This window comes from Rhinichthys klamathensis, unplaced genomic scaffold, assembly GCF_029890125.1.
Source record: "Rhinichthys klamathensis goyatoka isolate OS25496 unplaced genomic scaffold, OSU_Roscu_1.1 h1tg000396l_1, whole genome shotgun sequence".
Taxonomy (NCBI): Eukaryota; Metazoa; Chordata; class Actinopteri; order Cypriniformes; family Leuciscidae; genus Rhinichthys; species Rhinichthys klamathensis.
The window spans coordinates 330,464-346,925 of record NW_026606898.1 but is presented as its reverse complement, the minus strand read 5'-3'; the positions used below and the strand labels follow the sequence as shown (position 1 = coordinate 346,925).

The following is a 16,462-nucleotide window of genomic DNA, read 5'->3' as shown; positions in this document are numbered from 1 at the left end:
TCTTAGAGCATGTGAACAAATGAGGTCCGGGGTATAGCGTATGGATTTGATAGCATAAGAACCATGAGCATTAATTATTGCCATAGCGGACAGCTTTTCCATGAATAGTGCAGTAGAAAAGGCCAGCATCATTACTTAAACATATTCAAGTGTTTTTGTAAGCATATGCATATGACAATAAAATAAAAAGCATTTAACTTGTCTGTGTCAGTACTAGTGACAAAGCTTAGCTCTTTTACATTTTTTTTTTTTTTTATAATTACTAAAATATTGTTTTTTTTAGTAATATTGCCTACATAATTGGCCTATATTAACAAATGTCCTGTATTGCTCATTGTTAGTTAATCCATTAACTAGGGATATTATTGTAAAGTGTTACCCATTATTTTTTATAAAAAAGGTCTATTTTTTTTATTACCATAATGATTACCATAACATGGCCATGTGTTTTTAGTATTATCCTATATTTTCAATATAGATGGTTTTTAATTGTCATTATTGTCAATGATGTTCTCATTAAGATGTCTGTTCTCATGGTTCATTGAGGACATGTGACAAAAAAAGGAGGTTGAATGAAAACAGAAAGAGGCCCGTCACTCTCGTCCTCAATAATTAAAGGAAAATAAGACTGACCCCCTTCGCTCTGCTGTGTAGCGCACATCTGAAGTTTATATCCCATCATGCACCTGTCCCACGGGTAGAATGAATGAACATATGTAGACTATTTCAGAGGTCATGGGTTTGCTAGCAGAGTTCACCAGGGCTCATATTTTCATGTATATGTGTGTGCGCTCATGGGGATTTCTGAGGATCAGACGATCTCGTTTCCCTCTTCAGACACCAATTTCCTGTGTTTTCCGAGGTCTATGAACAGTTAAACACAGAGATCAGCTCTTCCTGTGCTGAGGGGCACCATTTCAACAGCAGCATATGGAATTCTCAACACACACGAGAGAAGGAACAAATCACTTCTGCTGTGATGTACTAGTATGGGGTCTCGCTCGTGCAATAATCATTGGAGAAATCAATGAAAACTTATGAAACGTGTGGATTTGGATAAACAGATAAAATCATTTGTTGACACAAGCTAATCGTTCTTAATTGACACAAGCTAATCTTCAATACTTCACAGAAACACACTACAGGCACATGAACGCTTTGTGTAATCCATTATGAACATAGATAGCACTATGATTCATATAATTATTTACTTTATTTTATCTGTATTAGGCTATACAATTATGTATATTTTATCTGTATTAGGCTATACAATTATGTATAATATTTATATATGTATATAAATGTAGGTCAATGACATGGCGTGCATATTTTTGTGTCAAGTGCATTATTTCCTATAAAATAATTTGTTAATTCATGACATATTTCAGTTTATTCTATAAAACCTCTTTAGTACATTTTTAGTACATATATATTATACATATTATTTTAGGCTTTGTTATCTTAAACACCTAAAATGTCAGGTGGTGCAACTGTCCGAACAAATGAAAAGACTAAGAAAACTATTTAAAATGGTGTCATAATAATAGAAAAAAATTAAATCCAAATATTATCATTTCAGGTTTGAAACCTTTCATATAAACACATTTTTAAACTTGTTTAAACACATTGTTCATGAAAAATATGCATTACATCAGTTTTGAAAAGATTTTTTTTAAAACACGGTTTATATTTTATTGTATATCATTTTGATGTCACTTGAAGCATATACTCATTTTTGCTTTTTAATTGAAAGTATAGATAAATAATACAGCCTTTTGTATTGCTTATCAGCCATAATAAAAATATGTAACTCGTGATAGAGGCCAAAGCCTTACTTCTGACTAGAGAGAGATTCGACCAATGAGCTGATAAATACACAGCTACATGCTACACCTCTCACCATAGGAAAAGTACTGGCAACTCACGGCACTGGGTAAACTGACCCCATAACCAAACCTAACTAGGCCTACCTATTACATTTCATAATAAAGTCAATAGGAGACGCCTGTGTAATTCATGATGCACTTTTCACGATTGCTTCTTTTGAATGTCTAGAGCTTGTATTTCTTGGGAAGGTCCACCTGGTAAGAAATTGACAGAGATCATATAGAAGTTTTGGTAACGCTTCCTTTTACAGTACAGTACTTACGTGTACTTACAGTGTACTTACCTAGAAAGTACTGGCTAAGGTAAGTACATGGGTTAGGGATAGGTTCAGGGTTAGTACCTAGTTATTACCCAGTAATTATAATTACTATAATAAGTACATAGTAAGTACATTGGTAACAGGACTGTAAAAGGAAGCGTTACCGAAGTTTTAAAGTGCCCCTATTATGCTTTTTCAAATATTACCCTTCATGTAATATAGCTGTTTATGAATACAATGTCTGCAAAGTTTTAAAGATCAAAGTGCATGAAAGTTATAGTCTCCTAAAAGAAAGAATCGATTCTGAACAGCTGAAATGAGTCGTAAGCAATTCCAATCTCACTTCCTGTACCTACGTAACAAAAAAAAACTAATTTGCATAATGCCAACCTCTGGTCTTCATTGGCTGCCCGCTAACAACGTCTACTTTGACCAGTCCTCAAACACTGTAGCTAAGGCCTGGAAGAGTTTGGATGTGTGTTGTCGACATGTCAAGTAGACGCCTAGGAACATTTTCCTGGTTGCATTCGCACCACCAATAGGAACTCTGAAGTGACTTAAGCAACGCCACGGTGGTTGTTGTGACTTTTATTTTGACGGCGCGGCGGACCTTTATTTTGAAGGTGCTGAACTTGAACCTTGAACTTGACGCACAACGTAATGACGAACGCAGTTGCCCAGCCCTGTTTGTTTGAACCGCGAGAGGCGTCCATTGCCGTCATTACGTTGTGCGTCAAGTTCAAGTGTTACTCTTTTGGCGTAAATCGATGCGTACGGCAGTCTGCCTGGAAGCTCGTTATTTTAGTCGATAAAGTTTTAAATATGGATAATTTTCTTACAGGAACGCATCACTTCACTTCAGAAGGCCTTTATTAACCCCCGGAGACGTGTGGAGCACTTTAATCATGAAGAGATGCGCTTTGATGGACTTCCAAAAACATACACCCATTCACTCTCATTATAAAGCTTGGAAGAGCCAGGACATTTTTTAATATAACTCCGATTATATTCGTCTGAAAGAAGAATGTCATATAGCCTACACCTAGGATGGCTTCAGGGTGAGTAAATCATGGGCTAGCCTAATTTTCATTTTTGGGTGAACTATCCCTTTAAGGTACAGCCTGTTTACTATGGTACAGAGAGTGGGTGGAAAATAGTCAGGAAAAAATAAATTGAGATTGTTTTTGGAGCAAGAAACCATGACTCACTTTTATGTATGTCAAGGGGGAAAAAATCAGATGAAAAATATGAAAATCATTAACCATTTTGTCACAAATTATTGTAATAGCATAATCAATTCTACGTGACTAAAACAGTTTTAAATGAACCAGTCACACAAAAATGTAAGGGTAAAAATAACATGAAAATTACAGACAGTAAGCCAAAATGAAAGAATAATTAAATCCATTTCACAGAATGTTCCCCCAAATTATCATACAATTCCAAAATGTCAACAGATTCTGTCTGCTTAACTGGCCAATATAAACAGAACATGTCAAAAGTATGTCACGTCAACCGTGCCCCTATATTAGCACAGATCTGGGGAATGTAACATTGAGAAATAAGATTCCTTGACATCCAGAAATAAAAACAAACAAGCAAATTAACATTCCTGGGACAATGAAAGGTGGCAGTCACTCTCACACATTCACAACTTCCCATTGTCTTCTTGAGTATTCAGAATCATATCGGTCATACAATTGAATTTCAACCATGTTTTAAGCCTTTGTTGCAATTCAAGATAGTTGGAGTTCAATTGGAGATATTACATAAACTCTGAGAACCCTGAAATGAACCTAGTGTCACCAGAAACTATAAGCCAGTTGGACTGTTTTTGCACAGTTTATGACAACACTGCCTGGAGATGCAAGCCTTCGTTCATTCACATAAACACTAGTCATCAACAAGGTTTCATGAAGACTAGTAATACAAAGTTAAAGTAGAGAAGTACTTAATGAGTGAATTATTGAGTCATTAATTCATTCATAAAACCGATTCATTCAAACAGCTGATTCAATTAGGAACAAAGCAAGCGAGTGTCTTTATGAATGGATCACTGATTTATTGATACATTTAAAAACTCTGATTAATTCAGTAAAAGAAACACCATATGTTACTCAAGGTTTTTTTTTTTTTTTTTTGGAGCTATGTTTTTTTTTGCGGAAATAGACAATCCTGACAATATAATGTCTAAAATGGAACTCACAATGTTAACTTCTTGTTGAAATGTTGTATCAATATCACATTTGTAATTGTGCTGATATTATGGAAAAACAACACACTTGCTCGTATGATATTGCTAACTATATCATATAGAAATTAGACAAAACTCATTTTTACCCAGTATATATATATATATATATATATATATATATATTGAATTTGGTCTCATTCTAACTGGATTCTACTATACTCACATCATAAACTTAAAGTGTGCACTGCACTTCAGTTCAATGCGTGTTTTTGTTTGCTTTTTGCAAAGAAGGTGACACTCAATGTCAGCTTTAACATCATTAAAACAACAATTATGATATTATCGTTGATGACAGACAATCACACACCCCTATGTACACTATAGGCATAGGCCACAAGAATAATAAACCAAACCTAAACCTTACCCTCCCACAATCCTGTTTTCAGTACATTTGTTGGAATAGCAAGTTACCGTATTCCTGAGCAACAATAAGAAGAGCTTCACATGCCTCCCCAGTCAGTTTTGGCAATGTTTCACTATATTTGTGAGGACCTTTTCAAAGAATAAGTACAGCCAAACATAGACAACCACGGTCTCCTTATTTCCATGAACACTTGTGTAAGTCTGCAAACATGCAGCGCATTTGGCACAAAAATACTTCCTGCTCTTAGGCCAATCATGCGTCAGAGTCTGTTAGCAGATGTCATTCAAGTTCAGAGGAAAGTATTCACTTTCAAGTGTTTTCTTTCCACCAGCTCACACACACGAAAACACACTTTTGTTTTTGTTTTCATGGTCAACTAGAATAGGTTTTCATGCTTGATTTAATATATATATATATATATATATATATATATATATATATATATATATTATTATTATTTTTTTTTCACAAATTTTACATTGCTGCAGCACCTCTCTTTCCAGTCTGTCAGTAACGCTCTGTTTAGTTCTCTATGCAGCCCCCACTGCTAAAAAGCACAATGTGCTCTGATTGGTTGGGTGGACCAGTGTGTTTTTTGATTAAAAATTTTGTTATAATATCTGGATTAAGTTGTCTGAGATTACCGTTCAACACGGCACAACAACAAAAAATAATGTAAAAATAAAAAAGTGGACCAGGCATATATATTACATATTTAAACCAGCCTGACTCTGTCACACTGCAGCTGCCATTACCTGAGATACGATCTTATACAAGAGCCTCTAAAGACATCCGGATGAAGAAGTAGTTACTCGTATCAAAACATGTGTCTCTTTTCTTTCCAAAAACTGATAGAATGAGCTCAGGTTGCATAAGAGTGGATACTTACTAAACATCTGGCGGACGATAAAAAAAAATCCCCCTACATTAAAAGAGGTATCTGAACCATATCTCAAACCAGAATATCATGGGATGGGCTCTTGTGACCTGGGTCAGAAAGCACCCTAGAAACATTAAAAAGCCATGACAACCAGCCACAATTCACATTGTGATTTTTCTTCAAATGCAATGCAAAGCACACACTTATTCGTACATTTAAAAAAAAAAATGTATATCGCCCGTTATCTGGCAACTTCCAAGTCAAACATCAAGGTAAAATTAATCTTTTGCTGCTTCTTCAATGAAACTGTACTGACATAAGACATCAGTCAATGACAACAGAGAGAGTCCCAGAGCACTCAATCCTAAAGTCCTTCTCAGAGAACTTATTAATATCGGACTGAATTCCTGCATGTCAGCTGAACATATTAAAGGCCTGTTTGCATAAAGAACCATAACGTTCCAACTCTAGTTAAATTAGGACATTTAAGTAGCTTTTATAAACATGCCTTGGAAAAAAAAAAAACATTACCGGTAGTGCATCTTGAGACAAAACAATGGCACTGACATGTTTTAAGATAAGTCAGTGCAAGTAGCTCTCAGTAAAGACAGCTCAAGCATGCATTTCAGTCTGGGACTAGACTTAAGCCTCGTCTGTGAAACCTTCGTTTAGTGATAATGACACAGAGGAACAATATCTTTGGGATCACTTTCAGAAAGTTTTTGTTTCTCAGGCTGATGAATGATCAAATCCTGCTGACTTTACAGACCATAACTGCAGTGCGCACCTGCAATGTTACAAACAGAATGTTATCTTCTATTGGGAAGGACACTCACATATAAATTATCGTTCTTGGTGTGAACAAGTCTTAAAGGGATAGACCACCAAAAAAATGAAAAATGTCTTTCATGACCCTCATATCATTCCAAAGCTAGCGTGGTCTCATGAGTACGAGTAAACTATTTTAAACTATTTTATGAACTTAATGAATTTGTACGAAAATGTACGAATTAAAAATAAATAAAAACGTAAGCATGAAGGTCCACCCCTTAAACTTAACCTTCAGTGAGGCATAAGCAGTTCGTACAAAAGCTTGCAAATGAGATTGCAAAAATTCATATGAATTAGCCAACAATTCGCCCAAACTTAAAATAATTATGAATTGAAATGAATGTGTTTTTGTAGCCTGTATGCACTTCTTATTCTGCAGAACACAAAAGAAGATATTTTGAAGAATGTTGGAAACCATAACACTGGTGAACATTACTCCGGAAAGATAAAAGGAGGAGTGACGACGATGAATGACGAGAGAAGGACGAGGCCTGGATTTCATGTTGTTGGATTTATTATGTTTATATGCGTCAGTCGTGCGTGAGGGGTCGTCGCTTTACTTTTGTTTTGTTGTTTGTTTATTTTATGATTAAAGTTTTGCCGCTTCCCGTCTCCTTCTTCCCTCATCCTTGAACATCATTCTTTTCAGTTCTACAGAAGAAAGCAAGTAATTCAGATTTGGAATGACATGAATTAAATGATGACAGAATGATCATTTTTGGGTGAATTATCTATCACGTACCAGCCTCCAAACCCTGTGAATGATTACGAAAATTTGGTGCATCAAGTGAAAAAAAAAAAAAAACAGCACAAATATATCTTGCTAATTCAGTATTGACTAAACAATTTACAATTTAAGGATGTTGAATAAAAAACGACACATATTGCTGCATATAAGACAGCAAGCTTGTGTAACAAAACATTTAACACACATCACTCTCTGTGGATAAAGTGCTAAAGTGTCAATACACATCCTGTTATTAATTTAGCTGCAACAGTGCTAAAAGCTTCCTGAGTATGTTTATTAATAGACAGAATTATGAAAATGCCCAACTCTGACCCAAAATGACACACACCACATCAGTACACATCATACTTTCAACACTTTCCAAATTCTTAGAACTTCTCACAAACACTTGAGGGCAATTATAGTTTCAATTCAGCCAGTCAGAAATGTGAAATGTTTGCGTATGAGCATTCATGCACATGGCTGATTAATTTAGCCATGTACACAATATACCGCCGGACACACACACACTTCAATAAGAGCTAAGAGAGACAACACAGCACATGGCACAACAATGCATGTGAATGTGCAAAGCCTAAAAATTTAAAAATAGAGAATGTTAGTAAGAACTGTACGCGTGTAAAGAGGAGTGTGTGCAAAGGTGTGTGAAGGGGAGAGATGTGTGTGAGTGACTGTCATGTGAATAAGAGGCAGCACATTCCTTCACGCTGAGGTGTTTAATCTCTCTGGAAACCCCTCCTCGGCGCTGAGAGAAGCCGACTATCAAAGATCAAGTTTGTTTGATCCAGACTGACCCCCCGTAAAGACCCTGAGCCGTCAGTCTGAAGAATGAGACCATACGAACACATCAACACCCTCATTTCTCGCTCTTATTCATGAGTTATCATGCAGGAGTATAAAAAAGAAACATATCCCTGCTCAATACATGTCAAATCAATGTACTCAACTACTAGCTGCACACATAATTATGATGCAGTTTTATGAGCTTATACAGTATCAGTTGAGATACGCCATTGAATATTTAATCAAAATCAGGTTGAAAAAGGAAAAGTTCCTTCCCACGTTATTTGTCAAAAACCTGCCGTCTTCCATTGTTCAGAAATGAAGTAAAAATTACGATTTTTAGGGACCATATATAAACCTTCCAAGACCGTTCTCCCAACATTATAACTGCTTATTTGTATAACTTTATATATTTTCAAACACTTTAAGCTTGGAATCAAATACTGTAATGCTGTGTTTCAACTCAGTCCTGGTTAGATTCATGGCACAAAAGTCAGAAAATACTTCCAAAACCAAGACTGGCAAAAAAGTGGACGATCCCTTTTGCGCTATATTAGATATGCCAGAAACCACAAATGGCATGGGAAATAATATGTTTTAACATCCGAAAAATATGTTGCAAAATTCAAACTGTACCAAGATTCTTTATGAATGTTGTACATTTGAAAGTTTCAAAGATTTCCAGAAATATGGGACTGGAGTGCTCTTGCAAGACAGAAAAGTGAAGGGCTGATCAAGCAAAATGGAATGTATCATAATTCTAATATGGTAAATGATGCATGTAAATGCACTGGCACATAAACAGCCTTTCCGTTATGTAATTGAGTGCTATCAGAGAAGGCCTGCACTTTAGCCAAAAGTGAGGGTCTCCTGACGACTCAAAGTACACTTATAAAGCATATCTTCTTATCCATACTCCTCCAACAAAACTTGCACTTTTGACCAAAATGTACTGATCTTTACTACAGGGATGCTATGGAAATGTTTTACCAGAAGAGATAGTAGAACTAATGCATGATTATGATCGGCAGCTTTGGTTTTAAAGGTATTTTCTTAAAAATGAGATGATTCCTGCGTGAGTGTGATTGATATTTGGTTCTATCTTTGTTTGATTTAGAATATGAGTGTGAAAAATGGATTGAATAAACAGATGTAAATGTCTTTGTTGGGCTGAACAATAACTGAATGAATCCAGGCCAAGTTGTTAACTGAGAAACTAGGTCAACACTACTCTGCATAATGTAATAATAATGTATGTTAATGTGACTAGATAATTTTTCATTTCCTGAGGATCCCTGGGTTCACTGTAAAAAAAGAATAAGCTGACTTACATTTTTAAGTGCAATCAACTTGGATGTGCAGTCATTTCAACTTAAATTCCATTAAACTGACTTAAAAAATGAGTTGAATCTTGTATAACTTAAAAATTTTTTTTTGATGAGTTAAAGCAATGCAAAAACATGTAATAACTTATTGATCATATAATTTTTTACAGTGTTGGCTCTGAGAGTTTGATGCACTTGATCTCAATTTTGTGAATATTTCAGACACTCTTTCAGTTTACGTCAATGTTTCTATGTCAAAGGTCATGTGTCCTGTGACCCTGCACACCCCAGGTCACCACCCAACAATGGCTCTAAAGCTACACCACATCAACACTTCTGTTCAAATTTGTAAAAGCAAAAATCGTGCAATTCCTTTCTCTCGTAATCACATTCATCTCTCAAATATAACACTATTTTCATCATTAAGCGCAACACAATTTCATAGTCACAAGTCTCTAGCCTTGCTTCGAATTTCATTCATATTCATGGTTCATTAATGCTCAGCATGTTAACGAGCTGTCAATGGTCATAAACAGCTCTCAAGAGACAACCTTGCATATATGAATGACTATTAGTATAGGCCTAACTGGCAGGTTGTTATCTTTACACACTGGTTGGTAAGAAATAAACGAACATGTTAAATCCAGAGGGGAAATCTGCATGCTCCTATATGCAGACAAGAGCAGCAGTGTGTGCGTGCGCCCGTGTTTGTGTATAAGTGGGTCAACCAGCTGGATTTAAATATCAGTAGGCTAGCTATATGAATGACTGACACAGCCTGAATCACATCAGCTGAACTAGAATGCCGTTTAGTTCAGGAGACTCTAGAAACATAAAGCGTTTTGCTGAATGAAAGTGCACGTACAGTGGTTGGATCCGCTCCAGTGCTGATGTCTGATGGATGAGCTGAAGGGATGTGGCATCTTGTCCGGGATCAGACATCCTCTGCTCTGATTATAGTAATCCATCATGAGGAAAGGGTTCACATCCACACTCTCATACATGATCAGATCGGACTCAATTCCTCAATGAAACATCCACGACTATACACTTCAACATAGAGCTTTAACAGAGAGATGGATCCATCCCAAAGATTCCCAGAGGAGATCAGGAACTACAGAAGCGAGTAAAACTAAAGCTGAAGTGCGTGTGCATGGTCAGAGATCCGGTTCGGTCCGATCAATGTCCGCTAAAATACTTTTTGCAAAAATATATTCATATAAATGATCAACAATGTCCTTGTTTCAAAATGCAATTTCTAAGAAGTCCATACTGTGTTCCTTCTTACTCCAAATCTTGATCGGTTAATTAATAGCCTACAATAAGAAAATACAGAATGGACGAGACATCAATAAATCCATGAAATGTTCAGTGTTGAAAGGTGAGTTTGGTCCAGTATTATTTGCGAAGCTCCGATTTGGGGATGTGATTATTTTGTCTCGCTTGTGTCCCCCTGATATCATCAAACTCGCGCTGAAATATTAAAGAGGTTCCTTTTAAATGTCTCGTGTCCTGGCGGTTAGAAACAGCACACAGACGCGCGTTTAATCAGCTTGTGTGAGCGTGTTCGTGCGCGCGGAGCTGCTGAGAGAGTGTGAGAAGATCTTGACGAGTGCGAGCAGCTGTCTATAAGCCCCGCCCATTGGCGGTGACGAAACGAGTGACTGCGTTCAGACTCCGCCCATATGCCATCAATCTCCGCCAGCCTTAACGTCTCTCTATCTCCAAAGTCCCGCACACATCACGTCGCTCTCACCTTTTAGTCAAGCAAAATAATTAATGAAGTTTTTTTTTTTTTTTTTTTTTTGGAATGGCAGGCCTAAAATGTCCCTACACAAAAATAAATAAATAAATAATAAGAAAAGAGCAAAAAACAGGACCACATGGTGTTGTTAGCAATGTGGTCATGGGTTCGATTTCCAGAGAATGCATGAACTGAGAAATTAAATGATTTCAATGCAATGTAAGTCTGTCAAATGCATAAATGTAAATGTAAAATGTCCCCAATTGAAATAGGTGAATATAAATGTTCATCTATCTATCTATCCATCCATCCATCATCCATCCATCCATCCATCCATCCGAGTGGAGCTTTATTCGGTGTTCTAAAACCAGCTGAGTCAGCAGTAAAGATTTGGACATTTAAATTCAGAAACAATACATTTCTGTTTATAACAGTTTTTCTCAGTTGCTTTGGTACATTTCTCGAATCATCCTCGACATTTGCAAAACAGTAAGTGCATTTCTCAAAACAATTCGTAAATAGCAAAACACCATGGATGTCATGCAGTCTCTTGCTCAAAATCCTTGGTTTATCTCTCAAAAGTAAATATGTGTGTGTGTCAATGAACATGTCAGTGCCATCAGAATGACAAGTCCTTGTGTCATTGTGTACGGATAAGACAGTCAAATTGCTTAGTCATGTTGTCAATATAACAGTGTACTCTATGGCTAAAGTTTTGATGGCAATTATTGTAAATTGTAGGTTACACCTTAGTGTATTTTGATTGCAATTTTGATTGGGAGTTTGATTGCAAGAGACTGGACAAGATTCACATGTACACTTTTACTGTTTGTACTGTTATTTGTTGACAGACCATGTCATTGCGATACAGAAAGGAAAAGACAGCACTGCATAGCACAAAGAAAAAAAAAGAAAAAACAAAAGTAAAAATGTGAACATAGGACAATCTCCTTAGGGAAAACTGTACATGCATATTATGACAACTTGTTCAACCATTTTGCATGTAAAGACTTATGCTATGGACTAATGCCTAAATGTTGTGGGGGTGAGACTATTCAACAGAGACCCATTATAATACATTTTGATCAACATGACATAAGTAATTGATAATGTAGGAAACAGCAGATAATTGTACATAATCATTTGCATGGATGTACCAAAGGATTTGCAACTTGTTCAAAGAAATGAGAAACTTCTTTTTTGTAACACAATGATGTGGAGATTGAACAGGAAGTTTTTTGAGAATTTCAATTCTGATCTGAGAAATGTATCAAAGCGACTGAGAAAAACTGTAAGTTAAAAAAGTTTTAATTTTTTACAATCACACACTATGCATCAAACATTATAATAAAACCCATTTGATAAGTTATTTATTCCAGGATATATAATAAATGTTGGAATTTAGATTAAACATAGTTTGATAGAAAACTTTTTTATTACTTTTTTTAATAGAATATTATTATTATTATTTGGTATTAGACAAGCACACATAACTGAAGAATAAACCTCATATATACTCCAGCTGTATATTTGTGGTAGCTCTTAATAATACATAATAATAATAAAACATTTAATAATACATTTTAAAAAGTTAAGGTTATTGTTGAAATCACTATATTTACGTACAGCAGAGATCCCGTGGGACCCCAATCAGAATGGAAGTCATTCTGCAGATCATAAAACACAGGTTAAGCTGTTTTTTAGTGTTATTGCAAGCAAAACAGGTTTAACCCATGGTCTAGTTCACAATTACAAAGATCAGTGCAAAAAAAAAAATGCATCAAGGATGAAGGACTAAACAGAAATAGCATCTCTAAATTGTCAAAACTTCACACTTTATGAATTTTATGACATGTCCTCTAAGTTTTCCTTTCTTAAACCAACTTTAGGAATTCCTCCTTCTCAAAGTTTGGCCTTTCAGTTCTCTCAAGTCTCATTTATCTCTCTCTCCATTGCGGTCTTACTAATTTGCCTAATGTTATGCAGCTGAACTTTTGCTGAACCCGTGGAAGCAGTCAGCCTCACCTCTCAATGACCCACTCCATGACACCGATTCGCTTCCATGGCTTTCTCATCTGACATCACACAAAGGCGTTCCACCTTGTTCACCAGCCTTGCACAACCACACGCAGCAAGAAGAGAGCTTTCCTTTGAATGACATGCGGAAAGTTTCCAGAGAAACAGCCTCAAATGAGTCAAAAAACAACAACACCTTCATGGAGCTTTTTGTGCATATCTCACTTTGTTTTCTCCACGGAATTTCGAAAGTATCAACTCAAAAGTTGATTCATAAAAGAGGAAACACCCTGAATACACAGTGCATGAGATGAAATTGAAAATGCACTCTGAAGTCCTGATCTGCAATGTGTAATGGGATGTCTGTAAACCCTGGTTTTGCAAAACATTGTTCAAAAGTCATAGAAAAGTGATTCAGCGGAAACACTTAACAATAACGTTCCATTTATTAACATTAGTGAACATTAACTAACAATGGAAAAAATATTTCTAAAGCATTTATCGTTGATGTCAATTTCTTTAACTAATGGAACCTTATTGTAAAGGGTTCTGTTATAAACTTTTGAAAGTCTGAAGGTGTTTTGACACAATGTCATTGCATTAATAAATGAAATATATAAAACCATTTTCATTTTAAAGAAAGAAAGCACAAACAAAGTTTTCAAACAAAAATAAAGAAGGTTGTTAGGTCCGAAATGATAAATCTATAGATATGCTGTATGCAAAATGAAGACGAGTATTGTGCCCCTTTGTGGATCATGGTCCCATTATCGGAACACAGTTAATGTGATGAACTACACCTGTGAATGTGATGAACTACACCTGTGAATGTGATGAACTACACCTGTGAATGTGATGAACTACACCTGTGAATGTAATGAACTACACCTGTGAATGTGATGAACTACACCTGTGAATGTGATGAACTACACCTGTGAATGTGATGAACTACACCTGTGAATGTGATGAACTGCACCTGTGGATACTCTGCTAGAACACCCGAGTAAACTTGAGGGGAACCGACTTCATGGCTGCGTCCGAAAGGTTAAAAATGCTGCCTTTGGAGGATGCATTCCAAAGTAGGAACTGATCAAGGCACGTCCGGATGCTATGTTAGCTTCACTTTCTGTCTCCTGAGATAAAGTCATCCAATTTTTGAAGGCAGCATAGATGTATCCTTCGCTTCCTTTGATATCCCAAAATCCTGTGCGTTTCATTCCGCAACAGTTGAGCCAAAAAACTAAAGATGGCGTCTGAATGTTGCGGTTGGTGGTCAGTTTGTTTGTAAATGTAAATTTGTGACCAACATTTTCCATTTTCCAGAGAAATTACTATTGTACTAATTAAATATTCGCTTAGTTATCACCAAAGCTCTCTTTTTTGCTGTAGATCATGAAACCGTTATCTGCCTCAGAAGTCTGCCCGAAATCAGTTTCGTAAGATACCAGTGACCACAAGTGATAGGCAGCAAGTCATTTGACTTAGTTTTTGGACACAGCCCATATATCTACAAAAAAAACCCTGCGTTCACGCCATGTCATAATTATTGTAAATATAGCTCTGTATGCTTTTTTTAATCGATCTCGCTGTACTTTAATGCCATACACCGATCAGTCTGCACACTTTAAGTCGAACACACTTTAAATCTGCAGTGGTCAGGTGATAAGTCATAGCTCTCAGAGTTTACACATTGTAATTACAAGTTCTACAAGCATGTGAAGGCTTTTTACAGTTCAGAATCGTTAAGGTAATTACGACATGGCGAGAACGCACCTAATCACGGCAACACTAGCTGATTAAAAGTCGCTGTAGGAAAAAAAAATCTGTGAATCTCTGTCATCTAGTTTGCAGATGCTACTAGCTTTGATATTTATTTTGACTAATGCAATGAAATATATAACATAATGTGAGCACCGTATGTCCACAGTATGTTGTGAATTTGGGTCAATGGATATCAAGTGTTGTGTACTCCTGAATCAAATGTCACAGGGATCCTAAGCAGAGGGTGAATATAAAACTGTGTGTGTTTTAATGCAGTACCTGCTGATAAGATAGTGAACTCAGCATTCCTCTATAGCACTCCAGTCTTTATCCGCTCTACAATCATTGCAGTTTAATTGTTGGCAATAGTTTTAGTTAACGATAATAACACAGCCACATACAAAGTACAAAGTTGCAAAAATAAAATATGAATTATATCACTTGATATAGTAATATTATTGAAGAGCCAAACGAACAGATAAAGGTCACTGACATTTAATCTTATCTATTTAATCTAAATTTAAATAGAGCAAGACAACTAAACTAGGTTTATTAAAACCAGGATCAAAACAATGTTTAAATGTAAACCTGATTATGTTGGAAGAAGTTTTACATTTTGGTGAAACTGATTCCCTGTCTATGGTCTGAGACGCTGACCCTAAAATGGATGGATGAATTATTAAATAAACCTTTGCCTTAATTGAATCTAGGTTTAAGATCAATGCTTATTGGTGCAACCCACCTAATCCCTCATATGGTATGTACAGGGAGTCTGAGAGTGAATATGTGTGTTTCATAAGTTTCATTTAGCATGAACTTTATCAGAAAGAGGAAATGGGTTGTAAAATTTTTGTGACTCACTGAGGATGATGGGTGAAAACCTAAACAGTTCAACACTGAGCGAAGTGCATTAATCCTAAAACAATTTCTTAATTTAAACCTCATTCACACATGGCAGATAACAAAAGAGACACACACAAAGGCTCTGATGAGTGTCCTCCCCCCCATGACAGGGCAGCCAGTGTTTGAGTGTGGTGATAAAGGGGGGATAAAGGGGTAAAGGTGGGTTTGTGAGCCAGACTAATGGCAGTAATTGTGGATAGTACCTTTGAGGGTGTTAAACTATTTTTATAACCCACACTAAAATATATCATTTCCTGGAAGTTAAGAAAGGTGCCCTAAAACCAGGACAATAGTATTTGGCCTTAAACGGGACACATAGGTTGTCGTCAGCCAAATGCAGCTTTTTCAAATGCATTAGTTTGGTCTTTTCAAGGTTGCTGTTCCTACCTGAATAAATTCTCAGAAGGTTTCTCCATGGAAAAGTGTAAAATTACAGAAATAAAAGCTTGCATTGATGTTGAACTCTGAGAGATCCCTGGAAGAGCACACGTTTATTTTTATGCCGAGTTCTAGGAGCCCAATCTTAAAAGCTCTAAACCTTTTGAAAATTAATTTGGGTAACATAAATTGGGGGCTCGTCCAGGATGTCGTCAAAATTCTCCTAAATCAGTCTAAATATGGAACCTGAAAATTAGGAATTAATTTGATTAAGGACATATATATATATATATATATATATATATATATATACATATATCAGCACTATT

The 16,462-nt window shown here is 36.1% G+C and overlaps 1 protein-coding gene across 1 annotated transcript in view; it reads right to left on the bottom strand.

The window, feature by feature from the left end:
• Positions 1–10,912, bottom strand: part of raraa (retinoic acid receptor, alpha a) — a 37,426-nt gene extending 26,514 nt beyond the window's left edge. Inside the window, exon 1 of the mRNA XM_056234494.1 lies at positions 10,197–10,912. Within this exon, the coding sequence (XP_056090469.1) occupies positions 10,197–10,335 (139 nt within the window). The 5' untranslated portion in view covers positions 10,336–10,912. The remainder of the gene's footprint in view (positions 1–10,196) is intronic.
• Positions 10,913–16,462: the final 5,550 nt, after the last annotated feature.